Genomic DNA, 26,877 nt, shown 5'->3' with positions numbered 1-26,877 from the left:
TTCATCGGTTATCTTCCCTCGCTTTGCTTATCTTTCCCAATAATTTCTTGTCAAACATTTCATCGGTAGCTTTGCTCACTTTGCTTATCCTTCCCAGCTTAGCTTTTCTTATCTTTCCCAACTTAGCTTATCTTTCCCAACTTAGCTTTTCAACGATGTCACTGGTTGTGTTCCCTCCCTTTTATCGGAAAGACTTCAGCAGCGACACTGAAAACTCGCTCGATGTGCGCGTTGGCGGTAGGGAATATTGTAACGTATGGACATCTTATCCACAAGATTGTCGTTACTAAACATCTAAGCTTTTTGGTGACGCGCAGCACTTCATTGTTGCTCGGAATTGCTGTAGCGTAAAATGGCGCCACAGTAATTGAGGCTGTTTTTGTTCTTCCGACCGCAGCCTCCAAGGCATTGTCCATATTTATTCATGACTTTGGAGGGTACTGTACCTGAACGTACCTAGAGTCAACAGTGAACATGTAATCACTAGAAGTAGCTTTAAGAGCCAGAATCCTTGCAATGTATGTTTCTGAACACTTCACCAAGAACCTTGATTTCTTCGTTTATTGTAATTCTTGCTTCACATTATTTTGCGAACCTGTTTGTCATGGCTTCATCCTTTCTGTTTTCAGGAATACGGACAAAAGAGATTATTGCTCTGCAAGCTTCCCCCACAAAGTCATACAAAAACTCAACAGTCATCACAATGGCAGTAGGCCCTCTAAAACTCGGTGCTTCCGCGTGAACTGTTTGCAAGTTTACCAGGTGGAGGGGTGTGGGCCCTATGCAAAACAGCAACAGCCTTCGCATTTGTATAATACACAAACAGGAATGGTAAATTTGAAATTCAAGCTCATTCGCTTTGAACGCTGTATAATGCCAAACGGAGAAATAACATGTTGTGTCCCAATATGTTTCTTTTCGACTCATTACAACCGTGACGTCCTGAAAAGAAGCAAAGTAGCACATTCCTGCTTGTTGTTACACAGTCTGTGTCATCTGCTCTTTGCAAATCAACTTGGCGGGCAATGTGACCAAGTATCACATGCTTCCTCACAACAAACATTTAGTAATTGTAAATGCGAAGAACTTCCAAATGACCAAAAGTGCTCAATGAAATTTCGAGGAAACCTCATGGTGACGGAACCTCTCGCAGTCACTGTTGCATGGCTCCACAACAGTTAGCATGAAGTCAATAACTAGGGTAGCCCCGCGCAGTAATATAGAGTCGCTAGAAAAGACAAGCTCTCACAACCGGCCTACTCCACATTTCACAAACATGACAAATAACTAAAAAAAATTCATTTGGTTTTTCTTCAAACAGCACATGACAAGCCTAAGTACAGCGTGCCCCAAAAAGTTTTTTAAGTATACTCGGCGGCTAGTAAGTTCCACCTGACATTCAGCCAATCAAGAGTGGTCGAGCAAGAGAGCCCCAGCGTGGGAACTTGTCTTTGTCACTGCCATTACAATTATGCTTGCCTTTTGAAACGGCTGCTCCAGGCTGAGGCTTTCCTTGTTCATCAATGTTGTTTAATTGCATCTAAAAACACTATGCAACCTCTATGCTGTCTGCTTGCAACATCTTTGTCCTGCTAGAATAGATAAACCCAGTTTTTTGTGAACTTGTACGGTAATTGCGTTTTCCAACAATCTGCGAGCACTGATTGGTTTTGCTGGTATGTTTTTTTTAGCGTCCGCGTGCTGTATTCACACCATATTCGCGAAAGACCGTGCAAGCACTGTTGTCTCCATAACGTTCGTTGCTTTCCTATGTAGTACTCCACTTGTGCCAAAGCATTTACTGCCACACCTGAACAAGAGCTGGGAATTTCAGTATAACATTTCCTATGTCTTAAAGTACATGCCTCTCGTCAATGTGCTATGAAAGGAATGTAACATTGCAGCTCAAGCTTATCTTGCTGACACATATTTTCATAGCATTTTTTGTTTCTTTTTTTAATCAAGCTGGAATCATTGAAGGCAGACAATATACGTATAGTGGGAAACACGACAAGCAGCCCTGCACCAAACGAGAGCGCTTGAGCAGCCTAGCATAAATGTCGTTGTCTGAAGATTCGTTCTCCCCTCTTTAAACGGCGCGCTGAACGCGGTGATAAAAAGTCGCACAATTTCATCTTTAGGTTCCATTAAATAGATGACCATACGTGTTTTTGTACGTTGCAAACACAGTGACTGACAGCATTAGGCCCACCTGGTCTGTACGAAAATTAAGGCCATGCACTGCTTCATTCACCAGGACAATAAACAATCTAAGCTTTCTTCTATGAAGTGTCTTGTTTTTGCCATTTGACGCCTCTCGGTCACCTGGCGACCTATTAAAATCACCTGTAGTCTGTTAGAGTACCGTACACGCGAAAACCGCCAAGATAGCGATTAGAAAACGTCCAAAACCAGCAAGCTAGCAGCGCGATCAGCCCACCAGTCGCCACCACAGTATCGATATTGCTGACTACCTAATGATGATGATATTAGTGCTCTGTTTGGCACTGCCATCCCTCGGCCGCATAGTTTAGTTCAAGGCGTCACGACTGCTGGTATTTACTTTGCACTGTGAGAAGCATAGTTTCCATTCTTGAAGTTGGGCCATTATAACGTAAAACTATTACATCACTTCGAATCGGCTATTAGCCCTCCGTGATAGGTGAAAACGCTTTGGGTTCTGCCCAAATGGGCATGCCGTCCGCTCATATAAGCTGGACTCGAACCATTCTGACCTTACAGGGAGGGCTATTCACCGATTTCGCCCAAAAACAAATTGGAATAGTTTTACTTTACACCAGCCTTGGTAATAGGTCTTCTTTGCTGTAATGTTGGCCCTAGTCACACGGCTGCTTCGGGTTTCTTGTGCTGTCGGTGTTGCTGGATGACACCGTCAGTGTTCGCCTCCGCCGCGGTAATAAATCCTAGCTGGCCTCCAACGTGGAGCCGGCAAAACAGGACGTTAGAGGGAAAAATTTCATTTGACTGGATAAAAGTAAAAGCAGCAAGAGAAGTTCTTGCTTAATTGAGTGAGGGGAACGCAAGTGTACTTTTTTTTATGATCATCGATAATCAGGTCTCAGGGAAAAATGTTGATGTTTCTTTTGCGTGTTACTGGTGATTTAGGGAGGTGCGTACATGACAGCAATTTTAGCTGGAGCTTGGTAGAGAACACAATCGTGTTAAAAAGAGCTGAGATGAAAGTGTACAATTTTGCATGCAGAGTGTGCGTTAACCTGATATTTATTTTGTTGTGCCGGAATCATAGCTTCCTTATTGTGCGTGCGAGATCCGCACAGAATGCGGTAATAATTAAGTGGCGCAACAATATTAATAGTGTTTTGGAAATGCAAGCGAGCGATGCGCAAAAAAGAAAAAAAGAAAAGCTCCTAGGAAGTGCTGAAACAGAGAATGTGGGGCTGAGTTTTGCGCTTCTCTCAAGTCAATTGTTGTGCGCATTTCTTGCAATAATGTGGCATTACAGGGCGATATATCATCAGTTCACTGTGTTCAGCACGCTTCATTAGCAGAAAACGTTTTCTGCCGAAACAACCCGGTGGGACCTGCCAGGTAATGCGTAAACATGATTTCTAGTCGCTCATCTTGCACTCATGCAACGAACGATTGATTGAGTGCCCGAGTTACGGCTCAGTGTGTCAAGGATGACGCAATGTGATGCAATTATTGCAATGGCCTGTTGAATTTACCGAACGCGTAAACCCAAATCAGTGGGAATTATTATTTGACTAAAGTAATTTATTTCTCATTAATCCTAATTAGGATTATTGTTTTAATTACACTAAATATTCTTGATTCGCCTAAAGCAGTGTTATGTTAATCAATGGAAATAGGCTTAGTTAGTACCCTAATTATTCTTCAGTAGGCTGAGTTTAATATTTATAAATAATTAAATAACCGTTCTATCATTTATGCTCTGTTACGGTTCTTTAGCCTAACCTAACTTCATTTAGTTAGGATTAATTTATTTGATCGTATTTGATTTTAGTAGTCTTTAATTAAACTAACTTACTCTTAATTCCTATCCAGTACTCATTATAGATAGTTATCATAAATCTCAGTAATCATATGTAGTCATAAGGCATTCTCATATACACCCGCGTAAGACACCATGTATACCTATTATATGCATCATGTCACGCGTTACAGACCCATGGATGGGCGGAACGATTTACGAGAGAAATAGCCCTAGAATGCATACGCATTATTAGGACCAAATTGTTCACAGCGAGGCGCCGTCGTGTGTATTTCAATGTATGCCGCCGAGCAGTTATCCACACTAACACGGCGACAGTCCGGCGGCCTGTAGCTCGATCTCGCCCCGAATAGAACGGTATTTGGTTGATAACACACATCGAAACTCAAGGCTTTCGTGGAGGTCACACAGTTGCAGTGAATCATCTTCAAGCGAAGCGTGTGCAAGCGGTGGAGCACACCGAAGCGTTTTAGGCAGAGCGCCATCGATAACGAAGCTGGCAAACTCCCCCCACCTGTAGCATTGGGCTGATTTGCCGAGCAAACAATTCTCTTTCAGAATGCACATTTGGTGCCTCGTTAAGTACACGACGGCGTCTGCTAAGGCTGCATGCCTGAGAAGCTGCAAATTCCTGTAAGAGTATTTTCTTTCTTTCCTTATAGAAGTGTCACTGTGGTTTGGAGTTATATTTGAGCAATAATTAAGTGAACTGAATAAGTTACTGAACTGAACAACAAGTGAACTGAGTAAACTGCATATTGTTCGAAGGGAAAGTGTTATGCATTGATAATATCTGTAAGCTCTTATATGTGCCTTCTTAATGAACAACACTGGAAAACTGTTCACATTTCCAAGTTTCTGAATCCAAGCATCGTGAAATTTTTGAGGGTACCACATGAAAACCTTCAGATATAGACAATAAAAGTGTGTCTAAATAAAAGCAACACTTGTCAAGAGTGGTCGAGTGACTAGCTGAGGACTACGCCAATGTCCATAGCTGCTACCTTGCGGTAACTGCTAGGTTCCATGTATGCTTCTCCTGTATGCGTGGTGTCGTTACAGCATCGGTCTGTGATTTCTTGTTCTTTTTGCTACGTATGGTGGAAAAGTAGGCCGAAGTGTGATTCCGTCTGTAGAAGTATTATTTTGTACAAGTATCTTATTTTGTATCATGTTCTCATTGTTGTACTTGTATAGTGATGTAAGCGTTTTTTTTTAATATATCGCACCGCAGTCGTTTATTCAACTTTGTGTTGAAATGTACAAAATGTGGTCATTCAGTAATGGCCGAGATAGCCAGCAGTGTCGGCAAAAATTATGATGCAGGTTCAATGCACTTTTTTGAATCGACTTGAGGCGATGCTTTCATGCAACGGTCAAATAAATTCTACAAAACTAAGTACACTCTGTACAATTGTCCTTATTTTCAGAGGTTACAAATTTATTGTCATCTAATGTATACGCAGGTCGGTGAACTCACTCAACAGTCAGTGCACTCAGATTTGAAGCCTTTCGTGAGGCTACCCGCCGCGGTGGCTTAGTCAGCTAAGGCGTTGCGCTGCTGAGCACGAGATCGCGGGATCGAATCCCGGCCGCGGCGGCCTCATTTCGATGGAGGCGAAATGCAAAAACGCCCGTGTGCTTGCGTTGTAGTGCACATTAAAGAACCCCAGGTGGTTAAAATTAATCGGGAGCCCTCCACTACGGCGTGCCTCATAATCAGAACTGGTTTTGGCACGTAAAATCCCAGAAAAAAGAAGAAGAAGCTTGGTGAGGCTGAGTTCGTGTGAGCCTAGCTGAGCGAATTGTGGTGAATAAGATTCGGAGCAAGTTCGGCTTAGTGCACCTTTGCCTGAGTCAGAGCAAGCTCGGCTGAATAGAATATCGGCCGGGAGTGCACACACATGGCTGAGTGATCTCCGTTGTCCGAATTATACATGGCGACGGGGACCGCTGTCAGGCACGTATGCCTTTAGTCCTCGCCTCGCTCTTGAGCTCTCACGAAAATAATAAAAAAAACAATCATTCAGTCATGCCAGTAAATCACAGCATGAAGTAAATCAATAAGCATCTGCATCTCACAGTCTAACAAAGACAAGATTAAGATACGTACCGCATGCGCAATACATGGCTCCGCTTAATTAGTCATCTAATTAGTTAATCATGTTAAGCGATAGCCGTCATTTCCAGAAACAAACTGCAAAATAGCTCTCGCGGCTCTCGGCGCAATTTCGACAAAAAATCGCAGCGATCACTGTGATCGGTGCGACGTGTGACCAACCGGATCATCGCAGTCGAAAAGGGACGTGCGGTTGACTGACGTTCGCGACTGCGACTTCGGACGCATGCTACCGAAATTGCACGTTTGGTGTGGTGAAAGTCGCAGCACGTGAAACAGCCTATACGCGTTGCTTTCTCGCACTGGCACGGAGAGCAACGCGCGTGCTGCGCCCAGGACGGCCCTGCGCGGCAGCTTCTGATACTATTCATACGGAGCCAGAGGCACACAGCTGCCACTGACGGGCGCTCGACAGAACGCCAGTAAAGCGAAGCCGAGCCAACCGCGATTCTCGCTTGTCGCAGCAGGGTCACAACGATGTCGCGGTTATCGCTCCGGCTGCTTTTCAGCCCACCGGTGGCAGTGCGGCGACTGCGTACATGACAGCGATCGAGGAGCGACAGCAGCTTTCTTCTCGCCACTAATGCTGTTAGTGATCACCGGACACTGGGAGAAAGCGAGTTTCGTAAGTATATGAACGCTTCGTTTGACATTGGCCGGCGCGTAGCTAACCCATAGTTACGGAATGCATATAGTAAGCTGCACGACCACCGGCCAACTGGTGGTACCTGTAAGTCTTGGGCTTTCTCCTATACGTCCAACTGTGCGGATGTTTTCGTTTACGTGTTTAAAGACATTGATAACATGATGCATTTCCTTGACACCTACCCCCTGTACTCTTTATTATTGTTTTTTTTTTGTAGTAAGAACATACTTTTTTTCGTTAATGTCACCTGAGATACATAGCGCTGCACGTGTATCCTGGTGGATTTGTGGAGGCGCAAATTACAGGCACATAAAATTAGAACGGTCTTGTTACTTATAAAATCATTGTGAAAATTCCTGTAAGGCCCATGTGACCTATATGCTAATCCTATAGATTCTGTATGGTAACCTGTATGTTCCCAAGTAAACCCTGCTGATCATATAGGATTGTGGTATGGGTCATATGTTTTTTACAGCGAAGCGGTATATGGCTACCCGGAAAATTTTCTGCGTCCGTGCGTGTACACCGTCGCATCGACAAAGAAAAATTTTCGTCTCCAGAGCATAGTACAGTTACGTTTTCTCGTATGTTCAAATTAAAATACGATGCTATCATGTATGCAGGTTGTGCGTAAATGGTACTTTACGACATTTGTGGTGCACTTTACATTGAGCAATTGATTGAGTTCAACAACACAATAGGATATATGCTGCATTCCGGCACACCAACCAGTGGTGCTACGGCTGCGGATTTATCCGTAGATCTACTGATATCTATACATTTAGGCTGATTCCGTGGCCGGGCGATTGAATACACTGATTTATTGTCTTTTCCGCGGAAACAATATCAAAAGCTGCTGCTTTTCCAGTGCCGAGTTGATTTTAATGCGCTGCCACCTGGCGAACGAAAAAAAAAAACACGGAGCCTTGGCTTAGAGATGAGCACATTCTTGCATTTTCAGATTCTGAAACCTGGTGCTACGTATGTCTTATGAGCAAAGATTGGGACAGCGTAAGACGGGGAATCGTTGGAACTGAGTGCACTGCCATACCCTAGAACTATAAAACCGCAACCAATCACTCTTTGCTGTGGAGCTATGAGCGCCTGTCCTGTGCTAAAAGAGAATAGTAACCTGCACTTACGTAATAACTTACTAGTTCCGATAGTGCAGTCCGGCTGTCAGTTGCTGCAAAGAAATTATACATCTTAGCATGTGTATGCTCCTTGGTTGCTGCTCATATGAGCAGCAACTCATATGTTACATGTGCTGTACATCGTACAGCACATGTCACACGTGACAAGGCACGCTGCAGCGCCATTGCGCTGTATTAATTTACGCAATAACCGGAGTGCAGCGTGCGCGTTTTATTTAGCTCACCAGAACTCACCGACACTAAAGCCTTCAGGTACTAAATACGACCTGACGTTTTTGAATAGGCCATTGCGAGGTCTTGAATGTATTTAAATTTATGCCTTATTATGGGTTTCGGGAACCCCAAGTTTCTCAAAATCAACGCCAAAAGTCTCGAGCTCATTTTTGTAAAATTTCCTGGAAGCTACGATGGATTACTAACATAGGCGCTGTATTCGTGGGTTTGATAACTGAGTGAAAAAAAAAATTAAATAAAAAATTCTACTCATTTCTCGCCAAGAAACCTACTACTATTTTTTATGTGTCGTAGCAACACTGACACCTGCGTGCGCGCGGGACGATTGTGGCACGCGATGTATCTTTCCTTGGTGAGTGGGCGCTCTGTACGTTGCATCGGTCGCGCAGTGCGCATGGACGCCTCGAACGTGCACCGCGGTGTCGAGGTACCAATAGAAAGGGCGCGAACGAGGTCGTGGGCGCTACATTGATCTCGACGATGGGACGACTTCTGGTGGTCGCGCTTGTGTAACGTCGGCAACAGCTTCGCTGTAAACCCACTTTCACAAGGTGGAATGGAGACAGAAATTACTTTCTTTGCGGTTCTTGTTATGGCGGATGACCACTGTCTGGAGCATGTTGCAAATGCTAAAATGAAACAGAGCAGTACTGAAGTCACGTTTGCTTAGGATCACCAGGACCACGACTATCACGATACCTCTCCAGAAAAATATGCTTAAGACTGAATTGGCGTATCAGTTGCATAGGACAGAACTGCTACATGGACACTTCTGGAAAGCACTGAACCTTGTATGTTTCTATCTCCTCCTTTCTAAAGAGTAGGCAGGCGTTGTGCCCCTTTCGGTGGCAGTTACCTGCCTGCTCCTCGCTTTCCCTTTCCTGTCCAATGTATGTTTTCAAATCAATAATAATAATAATAATAATAATAATAATAATAATAATAATAATAATAATAATAATAATAATAATAATAATAATAATAATGAGGTCACTGAATGTTGTAGTAATTTTCGCTGACAGATTGTTTTATAGTGAGGCCAGTATGTTTTTTACTAAGTGGCCAAATTGCTTAACCGCTTGGTTAGAATTTCGCGATTTCAACAAGCGTTAAGAGAATAACAAAAAGTGAGCTAATCGATGTTTCATTAGCTACCAGAGTCGCATCATTTATCATGCAGGTGATTTCCGCTTTTAGGGGAAGTCTACGTGAAAACACAGAAGAGCACTCTCACAGGCTTCTTTTTTTGTTAGTATTGAGGCAAGAGTTAAAGAGCGAAACTGTGTTTGTGCCATCGCCACAAAGCGAAGGAAACGAAAACCTAAACTACCGTCACCACACTTCACGCGCTGAAGACAATCTGATCCTCAGTGACGGCAAAATAGTGAACGGCACATCGACCCACGCAACTTCGCCAGTGAGCAAGTATGTTTTCTGCGTTAACAAACCATACCAGAATAGTGCCCTCTTCGAAGGAAGCTTTATGTTTGCTTACCAGCCAAATAAACAGAACTGAAGATTATTGCATGGGGAGGGGGAAGCTGTTGCAAGTACTAGGAGTAATGAATGTACCGAGACCGTCAATGACCCGAGTCCCCTTAAGGCGTCCATTAGCGATGAAAGAAAGCACCACTATGGGTAAAAGAAACTGAACGGCTTATCTAGCCTGGCCTGTGTTGACACGCCACCTGCGAGAATGTTTTCCTAGGGTTAATCGCACCCCTTTGACTTTTTCAAGGGCGGGTTTCTTACCGTAGAATGTTTCAGTTTAGCTGTTTATGGAGTAGACATTCTGCTTGGCAATAATGGGCACTTGTGACATCGTCAATGTCTGATGAGGCAATATGGTGGTGCATCGATCATTGTGCTTTTGTGTTGCTTTCGTTTTCGCCTACGGTTCTGGATGACGGTGAAATCGCTGTAATAATCTCGAGTTTCGCGGTAGACCGCCCGACCTGGCACAGCCAGCCGTGGTATTCTTCATACAGATTTCGAGAGCGGGTCTGTTTGTGCATGCATTTCAGAGGGCACCCACAGCAAGCAAACCTATGAAGAGAAGATGACATTATATACGTAGCTTATGATCTTCAACTTCCGTGATGTCCACCCGCAGAAGATAAACAATGAAGTTAGTGCTGTGATTGAGAAATCCTCCATGACGAACCGGTCCTTGCAGCGACGATTCAAAATAAGTGTTGACAGCAGTCAGCCCTTAAACTTGCGTGTTGCGAAGAACTTCACCCGTCAAAATGGCCCATAGATAATCAGATCCTATTAACACACTAAGTCCTGGCTCCTCATCAACCTGAATGAACATTCGGCCGTCAGCCAAGAACTTTTCCAATCGCAGCTGATGCACGAAACGGTTGTAAGTGGACGGAGCAGCAATGTCATGGCAGATCACCGGAACGACAATAGCTTGTACTAGGCAAGAAGTTGTGCCGGATTGACTTCGTAACGGTACTTTAACTACTTTGCGGCGTTCCGGTCGAGAAGGAGATGCGCTCCCAAACGGGTTAAATGCTATCCTTGTCTCTTCTACTACCCTGATGCTCATCTTCATTGCTACCTCTTCTTTGAAGGATCTCTGAATCCGACCATCGAAAATGCCTCCGACACAGCGGTGCTTGTTGTTGTGGATGACCAAAGCACAAAAAGACTGCAAATATACTTCGTTGTCCTTGCTGTTCACTCTCTGCCTACTACTCGATAACTCTCTGGAGCATGACAGTGATGTTTCTGGGGAAACGAATACTGCTGTGCAGCTTCCCGTGGAGTTTGAATCGACATGCATTTTCCGGTACGAGCGATCGCACATGCTCGTTGCATGCCTTCCACGGCAAGACAAGCACGTTAGCTTAACTTGACAGGTTCGCGCCTGATGCCCTCTGGACGTGCAGCGAAAACATTGGTTGTCCTTGGAGAGTTTATTCTTCCTTGCAGCCAGTGAGAGGTCGCTGTCGCACGCACGCGTACCATGCTTCTTTGAACGGCAGACGAAACAGTCCGCTTTCTTTAAAAAATGTATTATGTAAAACAGAATCTGTGGCACCTCTTACTGTCACTTCAGCACGTTCAATATGTTTTTCGCATGGCGTCATGCACTGCTCCCGACTTTCCAACTCGACACGAAAAACTGCAAGTAGTTCCTTCAGCTTGGAACCTCAGTAAGCCGCTGCTGAAGCTGATTCTGATGCAACTTGAGTGTCGTGTGATGAGTCCCTCCTCAATGCTTTAGCTGGCTGCTCTCGAGTAGATGCAAGAACGATATCTTATGGTAGAGCCTTTTGAAGTATAACGATAAGCACAGCCGAGAAACGTAGGCACGCTGAGAGAATTCAGACAACGACTGAGCAGCTGTGTAGTATCATACAGTCGTCGGAGGCCTCGTGCGTCGGTACTTAGTTTAACGTGGCCAATGTTCCTGAGAGAAGCTTGGTGATGCTGCCCAATTCTGTTTCTGTGACCAAAGCGCTTCTTGAGTATATAGACAGCATCATCATAACAAGACTCAGATGTTGGCAATCCCGCAATTGCCGCCACGAGTTCTCCAGCGAGATACCATCGTAAGTAAAAAAAACTTTGTTGTTTTTGTTAAACTTTGTTGTTAAATGAACTGTCTGCTCGAACTGCTCCCAGAATCCAGTCCATTGATTTGTCTGCCTTAAATAAGTAATACTTTATTGATGACTTGAGTATAATACAATGCAAGAATCGGGCCTGCCAAAGACGCAGTGGGCTTGAACGGGAGAACCTGGTGGACAGCGACAGAGCCATCAGTAACACGTTATTAGCTTGTAGACAACAGTGCAAAATAAAAACAAAAAACAAAAAAAAAAACATGACACGCTTCCGATCACGCACTAATGTCTCCAAAAGCCTTTCTGAGATGACATTTCATCTTCACGTCTTGTATGCTTTGGGGAAATAATTTAAGCATTGCGGGGGCATAATAGTTCGGAGTCTTCGACGTATCTCGTCTTACAGTGGGGTGTAACATTAGAATTCTTTGATCTCAGGCAACGAACAGGCACATAAGGAATGTTATGCTGGCTTATCTAAAAACGCTTTAAGACTACAGTTTCTAGCAGCAAAGAATTGAAATCAGGTAAAGTGAACGTTTTGAACACATCAGACTTGGGGTTAGACATCATAAGCAACATTCTTCAGAATACCACGAAGGATGGAATTGACCCAGTTTACCAAATGTTAAGCGCTATGACCATATGTAGATTACCCGTACCGGCATGCACTACAAGCTTTCGGACAGACAATGGCATGTAAAATTTAATATTATACAGAACACAAGACACTGCGCGAAGTTTTTGATAAATATGTGCGAAATGAGAATTCCAGGAGAAATCACAGTAAAAAAAACACCAAAGTATTTAATTGAACGAGCGTATTGCACAGGGTCACACGAACAGGGATTGCAATGTGATGTGTGCAAATATAATGGCGACGATAGGGTAACTTGCTTCATACGGTTGTGGAAACCAATTAGTTGAGTTTCGGACGCATTGATATCGACTACATGATTCCGAAACCAGTCCACCACTTTTCTTGTTGCCATTTGTTAAGAAGAGATGGCGTCAGTGTAATTTCGAGCGTATGAAACAAGGACAGTGTCATCAGTATACTGATATAATTTGATGTTCACAACATTAGATGAATCGTTGAAATAAAAGGTATATACTAACGGACTTAAAACTGAACCTTGGGGGACGCCAGCTTTAATTTCGGCCAGGTTGCTATGAAATTTTCCAATAGACAAAAGTTGGTGCGTGTGAGATAAGAAGTTTTTCAGAAGCCGCAGAAACGCACCCCGAAAGCCTAGCAATGAAAGTTTGGTTATTAGTATACTATGACAGACGCTGTCAAATGCTTTGCGGACGTCGAGAAACAGTGCAAGAGCAATCTGTTTGTGTTCTAACGCAGAGTTTAGTGTATCGGGAAAAACTTCAAGCAGCAACTGCGTGCCCCGATTCGGCACAAAACCATCTTGGCTAGAAGATAACACGCTATGCTTGCTTAAAACGCTGCTCATTGTATTGAGCAGATGTTTTTCCAATATCTGCCCGGCGCATGAAAGGATAGAAATAGGCCGGTAGTTTTCGATTTTGTTGCGTGCGGCACTTTTAAAAAGAGGAATGACCAGCGCATTTGCCAGATTATCGGGAATGATAGCAGTGGTAATAATATTGTTTAAAATGAGTAGTGGCACATCTTTTATTGCTTCGAAAGTTCTGCGCAGCTCTAAAATTGAAACACCGTGAATTACTGGGGACTTATTTGGTTTAGGACTGAAAAGGATCGATTTCAGGTCATCTTCCGAAAGCATGGGAAGAAAGGCGGATTCTGAAATACTAGTTTGCAATGTGCAGATATCTGGATGAGGTCTCGCTACACCAGACACTTTTGAAAAAAAAAAAGAGTTAAAATCATCAGCGGTGACAGCACAATTTGAAGAAAAACAAGACATCAGATCAACATGGCGATTAGCATTTACATCCCCACCTCCAAGATTGTTAATTAGGGACCATGTTTTCCTGCTGTAATAACGAGCGTCCGTAAATTTGCTAGTATGTTATTTCATTTTGCTAGACGTATCATAGCATTGACCTTATTTCGAAACTCTGAACTGAATCCGCCAAGCAGTACAATTAGGACTTCTCTTTGTGTGAACCCATAACAAGTCCTTCGCTCTTACTGGCGCGAGTATTGCTGTCGACATCTATTTTTGGTTCAAGTTATGTCGTTTGATTTTACAGACCCATGTAGCTGCAAGCCGGAAATTGATAATCAGCGTTACAAAGTTCTCGTAGGCGTCGCCTGGAGGTACGGTCATCAAAAAGTTATACCAGTCACGATTCATTCTGGATTTGTCGAAAGCCAAGGCGTCAACAATTGAGATTTGTTTGAATTCGTTTGGAGCGACCAAGTCAGTAGTGCCATCTGTTAGAGAGCAGCAAACCATGTATGGCTTTCCTCTAGGGCTTAAGAGAGGGGGAGCATTAGGGGCAGAGCACTTTAGGTTTAAGAAGGCATTATCGTTTGCGTACATGTTCACGGGACCAGTTCATTAAAACCGCTCACGCGTCCGCAAGCGGGAGCAAGGTCTTTGACGGTTACATACACTGGGGTGCGCACCCTACGTCCTAATTCAAAGCTGCAGAGTCACTTTCAATCGAAAATTTAATTTCACGCATGTAAAATTCTGGTATGTCCCATGACACACTCAACCGTGTGCGTCTGGCGGGTATTTGAGATTTTGATGAGGGTGACTAAATCTACTAGCCAGCCAAGTTTGCAATTGGAAGCAGGGATACGTGCAATGCAAATGACTCAGCATGGAACACTTGTTGAGAAATTGGTGGATGTGAACATATAAGCAAAGAAAAAGAAAAATACCTTAGACTGGGGGCTCCTGCACGCAAAAGTTTTAGAAGGCAAAATAAAGTTAAAGAATTTTTCGACAACCACGGCAAGTTGCGCGCTTAGAAAAAAGGAGGCGCAGTTCATACATGAATAACTATGTGAAATATTTATAACCAAAACTAGGCGTGCGGCTTTGCATGAAAATATGCGACACATTTCTAAATATACTGTGCTCTCAGTCAGGAGCTGAGTTACATAGGACGTTATCAAACGAGCTGCTGTCGTATAATATGGCACGAAAAAACGTTTCTTGCACGGCCTCATGCTTAGCAGCTCATCTGGTAACCGTCGGCATATAAGTACACGATTTTTTTGCCTAAAATGCGTTTTCTGGCCAGTAATGTGACGAATCTTTCTCGTCAATCGTAGTGTCAATACTTTGCTTGTTTGCGCACATTTGTCCTTTGTTTAATTTTCCATTGTATGAATGGATTTTTAAATGTTGCCAATTGAAAATAAAAAGCATTTCTCACTTCATTAGCGAAGAAATGTTAGAGAAAATGTTTATGTATTATGACAAGATGTGTTTTAAAGTTCATGACCATCTTTGTAATCGGATTTTATGTATGTATTATTATGTTTCTCGAAATTTTGCTGAATTTGTCTTGTGACTGTTTAAACAATGAAAATGTTGACATTTTAAGAAAAAGGTGTTTCATTCGACTGACTCGGTGATTAAACATCAAATCCAATTCACGAAGCAATAGTGCAGGCGCTGCTTATGAGGGAATCAAATATCCCCGACATGTAAATGTTGTGAATCGCCTCTGATGTGGCCCTGGAACTACATCTCGATTGTTCTCACGCATTTCGGGGGAGTACCAGCATTCTGCTCTGAAAGAGTACAATCATTCTGATAGGCGGAGTACAAGCACTCTGTTAGGAGGAGTACAATCACTCTGTTTGGGGGAGTAGAAGCACTCGGTTCGGGGGACTACTAATAATCTTGTGGTGTGAAGTATTCGTACTCCGGAAAAGCTTTAGCACTCTGTTTAGGAAGAGTACGTACTAATACTATGTCCGGGGTAGTTGCTGTACTCTGTCTGAGATGAGGGTGTTTTATTCTGGAAAAGGGAGTTAAATATGGTACAAGCAGACACTTCCTCAAAGAGAGTCCCCGGAACTCGATTTGTTTATATAGTGTAGAGTACGTACGTGGAAGCGGTTTCATCTCGATGATGGCATAGCTGCTGCTTACTCTTTGATAAATGAAGATGCATGCCGCAGTTCATGGCGGAAGAATACGCCCTGACGTTTGTGCGAACCCCTCGAATGGCCCACTTCATAAGTACACGCACACAGCGTCTTGGGCTCTTCAGAAGCTCCTTTAAGCATCAAGTCAAAGAACTATAAGCTTCCTTTGCTGGCTGTGAATGGCACCGCAGTGCAACCTCCAGTATGAGACTTGTTCTTAGTGCTTAACATTATGATTCAGTGAATCAACTATATGTCACTGCAAGCGCCATAAATTTCTGAGGTTGTTGGACGCCAACTAGATGTTTTCAATGAAGCATCACAGGATGCATTGGCGTTTTGGTTCACTGGTAGGTTGAAGACGTGCGTGCGACATTTAAGCAAAGCAAGGTCTATTCTCTTCCACTTGGTATACAAAGTCTATGGAAAATAAACTCAATGGTCCGCAACATAGGGGCTTCCTAAACCAATGGTATGTAGTCTTTAAAAAGTTTGCATGCTTTGGACTCTTGACCCACAACAAAAATAGGCATCTGCGTTGCTTGCACTTCCTTTTTTGAAAACTCTGCGCTCGCTACTTTCCCGTCAAGAATGCTATGTCACCCTGACAACGCGCATGCCGTTCGTGACTTGGAAGTACCAGGCGCCCAGCGTTAAGAGGAACCTTTAGCTCGGGGCCTCCTATCTAAGTACATGAGAAAGGAGAAATCATGTTTCTCGGCAACCTCAGTGCTAAATTTGATAAAGTCTGTTGCATTTAAAAGAAAAAGTTAATGGTTGCGAATTTTCGATTGAAGGGATCAATTGTTTAATGAAAAGGGCCAAGGATTGCCAATTTCCAGAAAACAAAACTATTAGGTTAAAACGCTGTAACTGAGCAATGAAACATAATGTAACAATCCTGTAAATTGCACCGAATAGTAAAACTGAAGCGGACAAATTCGATATATTATGCAAGGGCCTCAAGTAAACCGGTTACTAATATCGCAGTAGCACTTTAGCAATACCCTTGTAAACATTCTAAACAATTCACAACCACATAAAGCCAACAGACAATGAAGCCAAGGACTGTCTGTTGGCTTTATGTGGTTATGATGAACAAAATCGAGCCCCTCGGTTGCCCTTCTTTCGTGTAAACAATTCACGTAAGATATACATTAGATCCGAAATTTGTCCGCCTTGGATGCTCTAACTGATGCTCAGAGACAGAATTGCGATATCTCTAATTGGCGCCGTATTAAAAATTAGTAAATTTTGTGCTTCGATTATCTAACAAACTCACCAATTTTACGCAATCTTTGTAAAAACTTCAGTCCATAAATAAACATTTCGCTTCCAACAGTCACTATAGCTTGGCTTTTTCCCTCAAATGTCGCAAATTTTATGAACATCGGCGTTTTTTTATGTGAGAAACGCATTTCTGCAGTTTACGCGTACTTGAATAGGCTACCTCGAAGTTGGGGCCAAGCTAAAGCTTCCTCCTAGAGAAAGGAAACGCGCGCAATGCACTTGACAATCATTGTTGTGAAAACAGATAAGCCCCAAAGGGTCCCAACTTTTTAACAGTGTATGCTCAAAGGGAAACCCTGCTGTCCCTCGTTCGGAAGAACGACGGCACACTCCGTGTTTGCAGTTACTATAGGTGCGCTGTTAACCGCAGCTGTAAAGGAACCTTCATTTCCAATACCAAACAAAGATACGTTGGCAAATTTAAGTAATGAAACCACCTTTCCAGAGGTGAATCTCTGCCAAGTATAACAAAAAATGAAAATCGACAATGTAACTGGCGCGCTGCTCACGGTTAACATCGAAAAGGAAATGCCGCTTCGGCATTTTCAATTATTCAGGGCCTGGGACATTAAATTTACGCCAACGACGTTTGTACGACGGAGAAAAAAATAGAGGCTTTACATCAAGCTCCCAGACCAACCGGCAAGACATATTTTTGTGCTATTCTTGCAGCACTGTACGACCACTTTGTGAAGAATACATTGACAGTCACTGCGGAAGTGTACAAGCGCCTAGAGAATAACACAGCATGGAAGGGGCAGCGCGAACACCAAGCAAAATTTGAGGCAACATGCTGAGACATGTGTCTGCTACAGAAAGAATCCGGAGACGACTCAACAAATTTTATTCGAATGTAAAGATTTTCACCTAGCCAGGACCATTCAGTAGGACGAGACCAAGGCTTCTATTTTGTCTGTGGCGACACCCAGGTACGACATCGGTACAGTCCTTGATCACGAAGGCTCAAGCCAGATAGGCGCTCGTCTTAATAGCCTAACTATAGAGTGCCAAAACACCTGACAACAAGTTTGTTGAGCCAGAGCCGAACGCGACTGCGGCGTCAGCTCTCCAATTGAAATTGCATCCTCCGGATTCGTTACGGCAGTATCTAAGAAGGGAGAAAGTGTTGTCAAAATCCATGCACCGCTGCGTCTCATTTGGAGGAACACCACTGAGACAGGGATAGGAGGTGGCCGCCAATATCCGAAAATGTGCCGCCACCCAGTATCTCGGGCAAAAGCTAGGCTGTGGCGTTGCCCTGCCCGGCAAGACCACGATCACGCGATCATGCTACTAGCGGCTATATTCACGGAGAACAGGGAGTTTAGCTTCTGTTTAGACCTTGGCGGAATACCGCGTTCCGGGAGGCGTATTTGGCAACCTACTCCCAGTACAGCCGGCGACTGCAGCAGTGGCACATGGAAGGCACGGGAAGCACACGGCGCCGCGCATGGTTTCCAAGATCGGGCGGAGGGCGCTGCAGCACGCGCCATCCTGGCCTACTCGAAGACGCGGACATTTCTTTCACAAGAAGTCGAAATGCATAGCCAACTAATTAACAGAAATTATCTAATTAGGTGCGTAAATAATTCCCTTATATAGCAATTTACGAATTCTAGCGGTGAGACTGCCAGGCATATGCACCTGAAAAGAATCACGTGGATGACGCCATTTACGAGATATGCGCCGTCAAACTTGAGGTAAAAATGCACTGCCATTCCACTTATTTTCTAAACAAAACGTCGTTTTAAACATTGAAGCACAAAAGTAACTGGGACGCCATTGCACTTCTCTGCAAAGTTCGGGAATTATTATCTCTAAACTGGTGTCATCGTGAGATTTCATTCGAGGTTCCTTGAGAACTGCCCGGCTGGAATTTGTAAATTGCAATATGTGCCATAAGGTGATAAGTTAAAAATTTATTTAGTAGTTTCTGCATTTCTTGAAAGGCCTTGAAGATCATCAGGCTTTACTCACAGCCAACTCAGTTTCGCGGGCAAGAATGGCTACGCCAAGAACCAGAATTGCGCAGCAATACAGAAGTTCGGAAATTTAAGAAGAAATTTCGCACTTCATCGCAATATTATAATAAATTTTGCTGTATCATACCAGAGAAGCTCTACAAAATAATTCGAAGCAGGATGCGAGTTTTATTTATTTGATATCTTCAAAAACTCGCATCCTGCTTCGAATTATTTATTTCATATATTAAAAAAATATACAGTAGGTTAGGTTGAATGCCCGAGCATGTATACAAAGAGGATAACCCTGTTGATAGTCGTGCAGATTGCATTTGAATGTATGGGACGATGGCCGTTCATCCTACGACTGACTGTCGAAAGGAGTTGTTCAAGCGGGTCACCAAGGGCGAGAATAAAAGCAAATAAAAGTAGTAATTGGCTGTTCATTTAGATATTATAGGTAAATACAGGAAAGCGAAGAGAAGGAAATATTGCTGCTGACCGCAGTCAGTGTCTAGTGCCACCTGCGGACAGCTGAACAGCGGTCAGAAGTAGAGGGAGGGAGGCGAAAATGACAGGGGGAGGGGATAGAATAAATTAAAACGATAAAACAGTAACAAATAACAGCCCAAGGTTACCTGCCTAAGCTACTCCTGCACCTTGACTTGTGAGGAAACTGTTGACCCTGTGTGAAATATTTCACAATAAGTTTACTTCGTCCTGCATTAGGCCGCCACTTGCTGTTGATTCAGTGCCACAGGCACTTCATTCACCCAGAACAATGCGCTTGTTGCGGCCTGCTCATGGGGGTCACTTTTCTTACTTCTTTCAGCGGATTCTGCATGGAATAGAGCGCGCAGCTCAATTGGTGACCTCCCATTCAACGGCAACATTCTGCACACCGTTTTCGCATCAGACGCAGACAAGGTAGGGAACCTGCCAGCTGTTAAAAAGTCTCACAAACAGGACATGATTGCAACACCGTCAGTGCACATGTCTGTGTGAACGGATGCTACGAATAAAGCCCGGCGTCGCAAGATCATCACGGTCACTGCGCTCTCTATAAGCTGCGCACTTTTCACTCGCACTTCCTGCACGACTACGCGAAGAAAAATGAAAAGATATCGGGGGAAAGCCACATGTAAAATCACATCAAACGATATGGCCCACCGAGGTCAAACGCCGCATAAAGTTTATCAGTCGTGCGCAACGCGAACAGATGGCACCACTAACATATTGTAGCGATTAGTATTCTTCGAAAAGGATGGAAAACTGGGTGAGTTAGTATTGATTTCTGCCTAGCATTCTTTGCCTATTTAGGCGTTATGAACGCATATCTATCTATCTATCTATCTATCTATCTATCTATCTATCTATCTATCTATCTATCTATCTATCTATCTATCTATCTATCTATCTATCTATCTATCTATCTATCTATCTATCTATCTATCTATCTATCTATCTATGTATCTATCTATCTATCTATCTATCTATCTATCTATCTATCTATCTATCTTCCTGCGCCTACACAGCAGCCCAAGTTGTCTTCCAGCGATTATGGTCGAAATGCCGTCGTAGTCTTTACATCGTCGCCATTCCAGCTGTCATCCGACTCTCTTCATGCCATCGCCGTCCCGCCATTCTCGTCATAGAGTATTCGTGCATTCGTTGTCATACCATCGTCGTGACCCCGTTGTATACGTTCCTGTGTCATTATTCCTGTGGCTTCGTCATCCGACTATCGTAATATCGTTACGTGTCACTGATACCCAAGGGAATTTAAAATTTATTTACGTGGAAGAAGCCAACGGAGGCCAAGGTGGCGACGCTATATCAGATGATGATGGTGACAATATCCTCAACACATGGCTCGTACACACTTCGGGGGATTGGCCAAGAATTGAGCACCTCAACTTTTAGATACGGTTTCTGAAACTACAGTTGCTGTGCAATTTAGTAATCAGAAGAGACAGATTATGTTCCTAAACTGCACAATTTCTAATATTATAGCCATGCATTAAAACTGAAATATCTCTCAGAGAATTGTAAAATAAGGTATTTGAAATTTCATCCGTTTTGTTTACTGAATAAAACTACAAACGGCATCAAATACGTCCCTGTGGCTAAAGCCAAATACCGAGGCACCGAAAGTTAATACTGTTTCTGATGTTAAATTTACCCCTAATTTAAAGTCTTTTTCTTTGTAATTTATACCGACGACATATTAAAAAATAGTGTTCTACGGTTTCTATTTCTAGGTAGAATCGACACAGTGGCGATATCGCCAGACCAGCCCTGTGTAAATATGGGTTTAACGGTGGGGCACGGCAGCGTAATTTTTTGATTATTACTTCCGATTGTCTTGATGGACACCAATGCAGATTCCATGGAAACTTTAGGTGCTGAAATTCAGGCCATGATGTTATTGTTTCGATGATATCTCTACGAATTGTAAATTTCCGATATCTGATCGCTGGTATTTGTGCCACCACTGGGAGGACCGATATTATCGGTCCATTCAGGGAAGCTCGCGCTAGTGAATCGGCCATTTTATTGACATGTAATCCGCAGTGTCCTGGTACCCATAATAATTTATATCAAGCGGCAACACGTCGTCTTCCTCCTCTTCAGTGCAGCCGCATTGTCACGGATGTTCCGTATCAATATGTGACGCCATCGTCGGCACACAAGTGTCGTCATATCACTGTCGCCGTGCCCATGGTCGGGATGCCATCGGGATCATTTCATCGTCGTCACTCCAGCTTCGCCATTTACCTATTGTCATACAGTCGTTGTCACGCCTTCTACGCTGACACTGTGGCCTAAGTTGTCTAATAGCTGGGGCCACTAGGTATGTGCTCTCGGTTATGATGCCATCGTAGACATTACATCATCGGAATTCGAGAGTGGCCATCCAACTCTCGTCGTGGCGCCATTGTCATGCCATAGTCGTCACACAGTCATAATGAATTCGCTGGCATAACGCCCTCGTGTTGTGGCTGTTGTCGTTCCACCCATGTCGCTCCAGTTTACCGCCTTTCTTGGGTGTCGTCATACTGCCTTTCTCGTTCCATTGACGTTTCTCCGTCGTCGTATTTCCATTATTGGCACTGCGTCGTCGTGCAGTGTTCGTACCGCCCTAACGCTCGTTGGCAACTTGGACGAGCGAGTGCCACAGCAATGTCGATTGATACAGGAGACAGTGAGTGTATGTCGCATAGAGCCGAAGTAAGAAAAGCCTCAGAAGGAGCTATACTGGTAATAAAGAAAAATGGGACTACAGGAATATGATGTGTCACTTCACTTATAGAATGCTAATCGTGTTACCGTCGACAATCATCTTGAGTTAACTTCCGCCGTAGTTTTTGTAGTTACAATCCGCTGATATGTAGTTTCTTGGCATTTATCTATTTAACAGGTGCAATCAGCACACCGCCACAATACGCGCACGCAAGCAAGCACTCGTGTAGAGAAATGACGTTACCCAATGCACAAGTGACTTTTATTAACACATTACAAAGCTGACATGCCTAAATTCTACAGTTAGTGGGGCTCCCAGGTCTAATCTTGCTATCGTACAGGCTTCCTATTCGTGGTGCGAAAGCCATATATAGTCGTGTGTGGTGGGCGCGAATTGGCATTCCTCTTTCTTACTGCCCCAGTCTCTTGACACGGTTTCTGGGCCCTACGTCCTGAACGCCGGGGCACCATAGCCAAGCAGCTGCAAAATGTTTGCAACAAATAGTACACTTGTAAGCTTTAGCACTCGTGGTTAGCATATGTTTGAGTTTGATGAATGATAATTACTATAGCTGAGTGAATTCTCTCAAACGCAACCACTCCCGCTCGGATAGGTAAACATACTGGTGAGCTAAGTGCTTCTCTGAAGGCCATGCGAGAGGCGATATTTAGCTCATGCATGGTGTAACGACGGCGCCATTCGTACACGCGATCTATGCTTGATCGAGTAATGGCTACTTTCCTCTGCAGAACGATACCAAAGTGAGGCGCGTGAGTAGCATGGTTGCAGAATTGTAAGCGGCAATAACATTGCATGTTGTCGTTGCACGTATTCATAAGTACCGAAAGTTGGCCGAGTAGGTACGCATTCATATCTCAAGAAAGTTCAAAGTAGCGCGAGAAGAGGCCTACGAAGGGCCTGCTGACCTAACCGAAAGATGTCCTAAGTAAAAAAAAATGCAATCATCCGGCTCCTATTTTTCTTCTTCATTTCGCAGCTCTGTGCACCATGGCCATTCCATCAGTGTCGCCCTCGAAAACCGGCTTGCAGCCTTCCCCTGGATTCATTGACAGCTGCTGGACGGTTCCGTTCATCACCGCTTTCATGTGCCTCCTTGTGTCCATTCCTCAGACCAACAGCGGCCTCCTGTTTGTTCTGTTTATGAATGGGTATGACGTCGACCGGCAAACAGCCTCGTGGCCTAGAACCATACACACAGCGACGACCAGTCTGATGGGTAATATGTGGATTATTATGTGAGCGGCCGCGGTAGCTCGGTACGTCACTTTATGAATCGTGAATGAATGAAATGTTAATTATAAATGTGACCATTATGGTTCTACAAAACAGATTTACGATTCACCTACTTCTTTATTGTGCTTTTTTTCCTCGTTTAGACTATACACAGCACCTGTAGCAGATAGCACAATTCCAATCGCTCAACTGGATTATTCGAAGAGGCAGTCATTAGTTGCAGAAGTATCCAAAATGCATGTTAGACTGTATAACAAAAATGTGTAAATTAAGTTTTCATATAATTCATTTACTATACATACTGCAGTTCACGAATTTGAGCTTGCGATTTCGCGAGGTGTATTCACATGGAACGAATTTACAGGATGACGCCAGTTTAGAGATATTCATTTCTAAAGTTCGTGACGAAATACAATGGCGTAGGAACAACTTTGGTGTTTCCGTGCTTCAGATGGCGTTGCCTTTGAGAAGTAAGTGGAACAAGGCTATTCTACAGCAAGTTTGATGGCGCATATATCAATGTCGGTGCCATCCCCAGAATTTGTTCCATGTCGATATGCCTTGCTAACGCACCACGTAAAATCGATAAATTACAATATGTGTCCTAATGCAAATTAAATGCAATAAGGGCGAGAGCATTGTTGATTTCAAGTTGATTTTTCCTCTTATTTCTTTCGAAGGTTTTGCACTCGGAGCTATTCAACACAGAGTGTCCATTCACAGCACGATCTTGGCAGGCGCCCTTCTGTGCCCTGTGGCCATAATCGCCAGCGCATTCGTGCCAAACATGGCTTGGATGTCCGTCACTTTGGGATTGCTCTTTGGTACGTGCTCATTACCCTGTGGACGGCACATCTCGCATCAAGTTCGAATATAGCTGATTAGTGGTCACGCTGGTGCATTGAATGCTGGAGGCACATACACCTGAACAATGCCAGGTATATGAAGGAGTAATAATATGCAGCATGTAAGGATACTTGGTCGCTGGAGGGAGTCAACGCTTGAGTTCTGCAGTGAAAATAACTGTGCCACAGCAACTTCCTGCTGATTTTTTCCGACCGCGTCAGTCCCATCTAAAAAAATAAAAAGCACACCTGGGCTCTCATTTAGATTTCACCACATTTCTTGTGAAACGGGCACAACTGCAAATGTATAAGAAGGAGCGTGCTGTAACCGTTTTCCGAAAGCTGATTACCGAAATTATACGCGACTGCATTACCGAGTTTTTAAATGGTCCCAATGAGGCTGCACATTGTTTGGTGCCTAAGTGTCACGCGTACGTCAACGCCTGGTACCTTCGCTTGAGCAGGCCGAATGAACACATGAACGCAAGGTGCCGTACACACACACCATTCATTAAATGTAGAATTTCAACAGCAGTAGCACTAGGTAACATCCAGTGCTTATTGCACACGGCATTCGTCCTCCCTAGCTATGTTTTACGACCGTATTACCGCGTTAGCCCACGTCTGTGTGGCGATCGTTTATACGTTAGCGTCCGGGCGCTTATAACGGTAATGTTCGTCGCGGATATCGTCGCCACCCGGTCTGTTGTCCGTCGTCGCAACCCGGTCGTCGTCAATAGTCGCCGAGGAGCTGTCGCGCTGCAGCAGAGCGGGATTCTTGCCTGCAGGCGCTCCAGGTGCGCACCGGCCCATCTTAGATCCTTAGACGGGGTGGAGACTGGCTGCGGCTAGCCTTCGCGCGTCCGCGTTCAGCGGCGTGAACACTGACGTGTCCTGGCGGGGAGGTGCCGGCCAGTGGTAGTTCCGGAGACGGCGGCCAGGTGCTCGTCGAGCCTGGTACACGGGCGGGGCGTCGCTGGATCGCCTAGGTGCTAGGGCAGGATCCAGAGTGGCGTTATCCAGCCGTCTTCTACTGGAACGCTACGCCCCGGCCACCACGTCCTTCTATGCGCGCGCCGCTTATCCAAGATGGCGTCTCCACGCTCTCGCTTCACTTCTGCTTTGAAATCTCCTCTTTTGTGGCTTCGATCGTATTATCACTTTCTCTTCTTTCTTTGGTTCCGCATGTCACTGCTGACACTAGGCGATATGGGAAATGGGAGCCCAAATTATTAATATTGCTCCGACCAGATATGTGGCCAAGTCATAGACCAGTGGTGTGGTATCGAGAGCACTATAAATGTGCAATAATGGTTTTTGACAGGTTATTAGAAGAGGAGACGATTACTCCTTTTCATTCCAATGCGTGACGTGTGCGTATGCAGAGACCACTCGTAGGTAAGCCCCCCGAAAAAGAGTAAAAAGTAGTCACATGCTTTTACTTTGACGCCCGAGGGCAGCAAACTTTAGTTCGGGCCAAACTCCGCTGCCGCCTATTCAAATAAATATTAAACGCCTTTCTGAGATAACCACAAGTGCGACTTTAACGAATTTGTTCCATTTAAGAACGTTAAATTCCAGTGACTGCTGGAAGCGGAACTTTAATTTAGGGCCTAAATTTTTAAAAGGAGTTTTAAAAAGTTGACCAGCCCTTCCCCTGTCGAGAAAATGGGGTGCGCGAAGCTTGTCTGACCTTCGTCAGGGTAATGTAAAATTCACAACAAGTCATGGTATAAAACAAACTTTTATTAAATGTGTGCATCGAGGGAAGGAAACATACAACGCAACGGAAGGAAAAGTTGCACGAAAAGGAAACAAAAGCAGAAGGTAAGGGAACGAAAAGTACCACGAAAGGGAACGAAAAGTATAGAAAAAGGAAGGTAAAGTAGTAGGTCACGCACAACCTTCGCATACCGCCATTTTCTCGACAAGGAAAGGGCTGGTGATTTTCTTTCTCTCTTTCTCTCTCTTTCTTTCTTTTTCTCTTTCTCTCTCTTTCTATATTTCTCTCTCTCATGTTTTCTCTCTTTCTTTCTCTTTCTCTCTATATCTTTATTTATCTCTCTCTTTCCCTCCCTGTCCATCTTTCTCTCTCTCTTCCTTTCTCTCTCTCTCTATTTCTCTCTCTCTTTCTTTTTTGTCCCTGGTATGTGCCATTGAGCTTGGACCCTTTCTGCACGATCACCAGGATCGGCCCACTTTTCAGCGTGACACCATCACCACCACCGAAACTTGTGAGCCTATAAAGCTTCGCTTAAAAATTGGGAAGTTGGAAAAAGCAGAGACACTTTGGGCCGCTTACGTGTGGGAATGCGAAAACATTATACGGTTTGTAGACTTCGGAACGTCTTGAACACACTCGTTTTATACACTCAACACAAGGCGCCACCACAGTGGCTGCACCGTCGCGAGGTCAATGACGCACGCACTAGGCCGCACCTTGAGCGAGCCAGATGGCTGCTACGTGAAGTGTGCAATAACGCATGCACTAGGCACACCTTTGG

At 44.1% G+C, this 26,877-nt stretch overlaps 1 protein-coding gene across 3 annotated transcripts in view; it reads left to right on the top strand.

Moving 5' to 3' along the window:
* The first annotated feature begins 6,315 nt into the window (after positions 1 to 6,315).
* The window catches only part of LOC119445745 (monocarboxylate transporter 9), a 36,365-nt gene continuing 15,803 nt past the window's right edge, over positions 6,316 to 26,877 (top strand). The window contains exons 1-4 of one of the 3 annotated variants that reach the window (XM_049663584.1): positions 6,317 to 6,738; positions 19,863 to 19,957; positions 23,272 to 23,511; positions 24,209 to 24,352. In XM_049663584.1, coding sequence (XP_049519541.1) covers positions 23,283 to 23,511; positions 24,209 to 24,352 — 373 coding nt within the window. In that variant the 5' untranslated portion in view covers positions 6,317 to 6,738; positions 19,863 to 19,957; positions 23,272 to 23,282. Of the gene's footprint in view, positions 6,739 to 19,862; positions 19,958 to 23,265; positions 23,512 to 24,208; positions 24,353 to 26,877 lie in introns of those variants that run through there. The other 2 variants (XM_049663585.1, XM_037710032.2) reach the window with 2 other exon arrangements.

This window comes from Dermacentor silvarum, chromosome 3 (assembly GCF_013339745.2).
Source record: "Dermacentor silvarum isolate Dsil-2018 chromosome 3, BIME_Dsil_1.4, whole genome shotgun sequence".
Taxonomy (NCBI): Eukaryota; Metazoa; Arthropoda; class Arachnida; order Ixodida; family Ixodidae; genus Dermacentor; species Dermacentor silvarum.
This window is presented reverse-complemented; position numbering and strand designations above follow the sequence as displayed.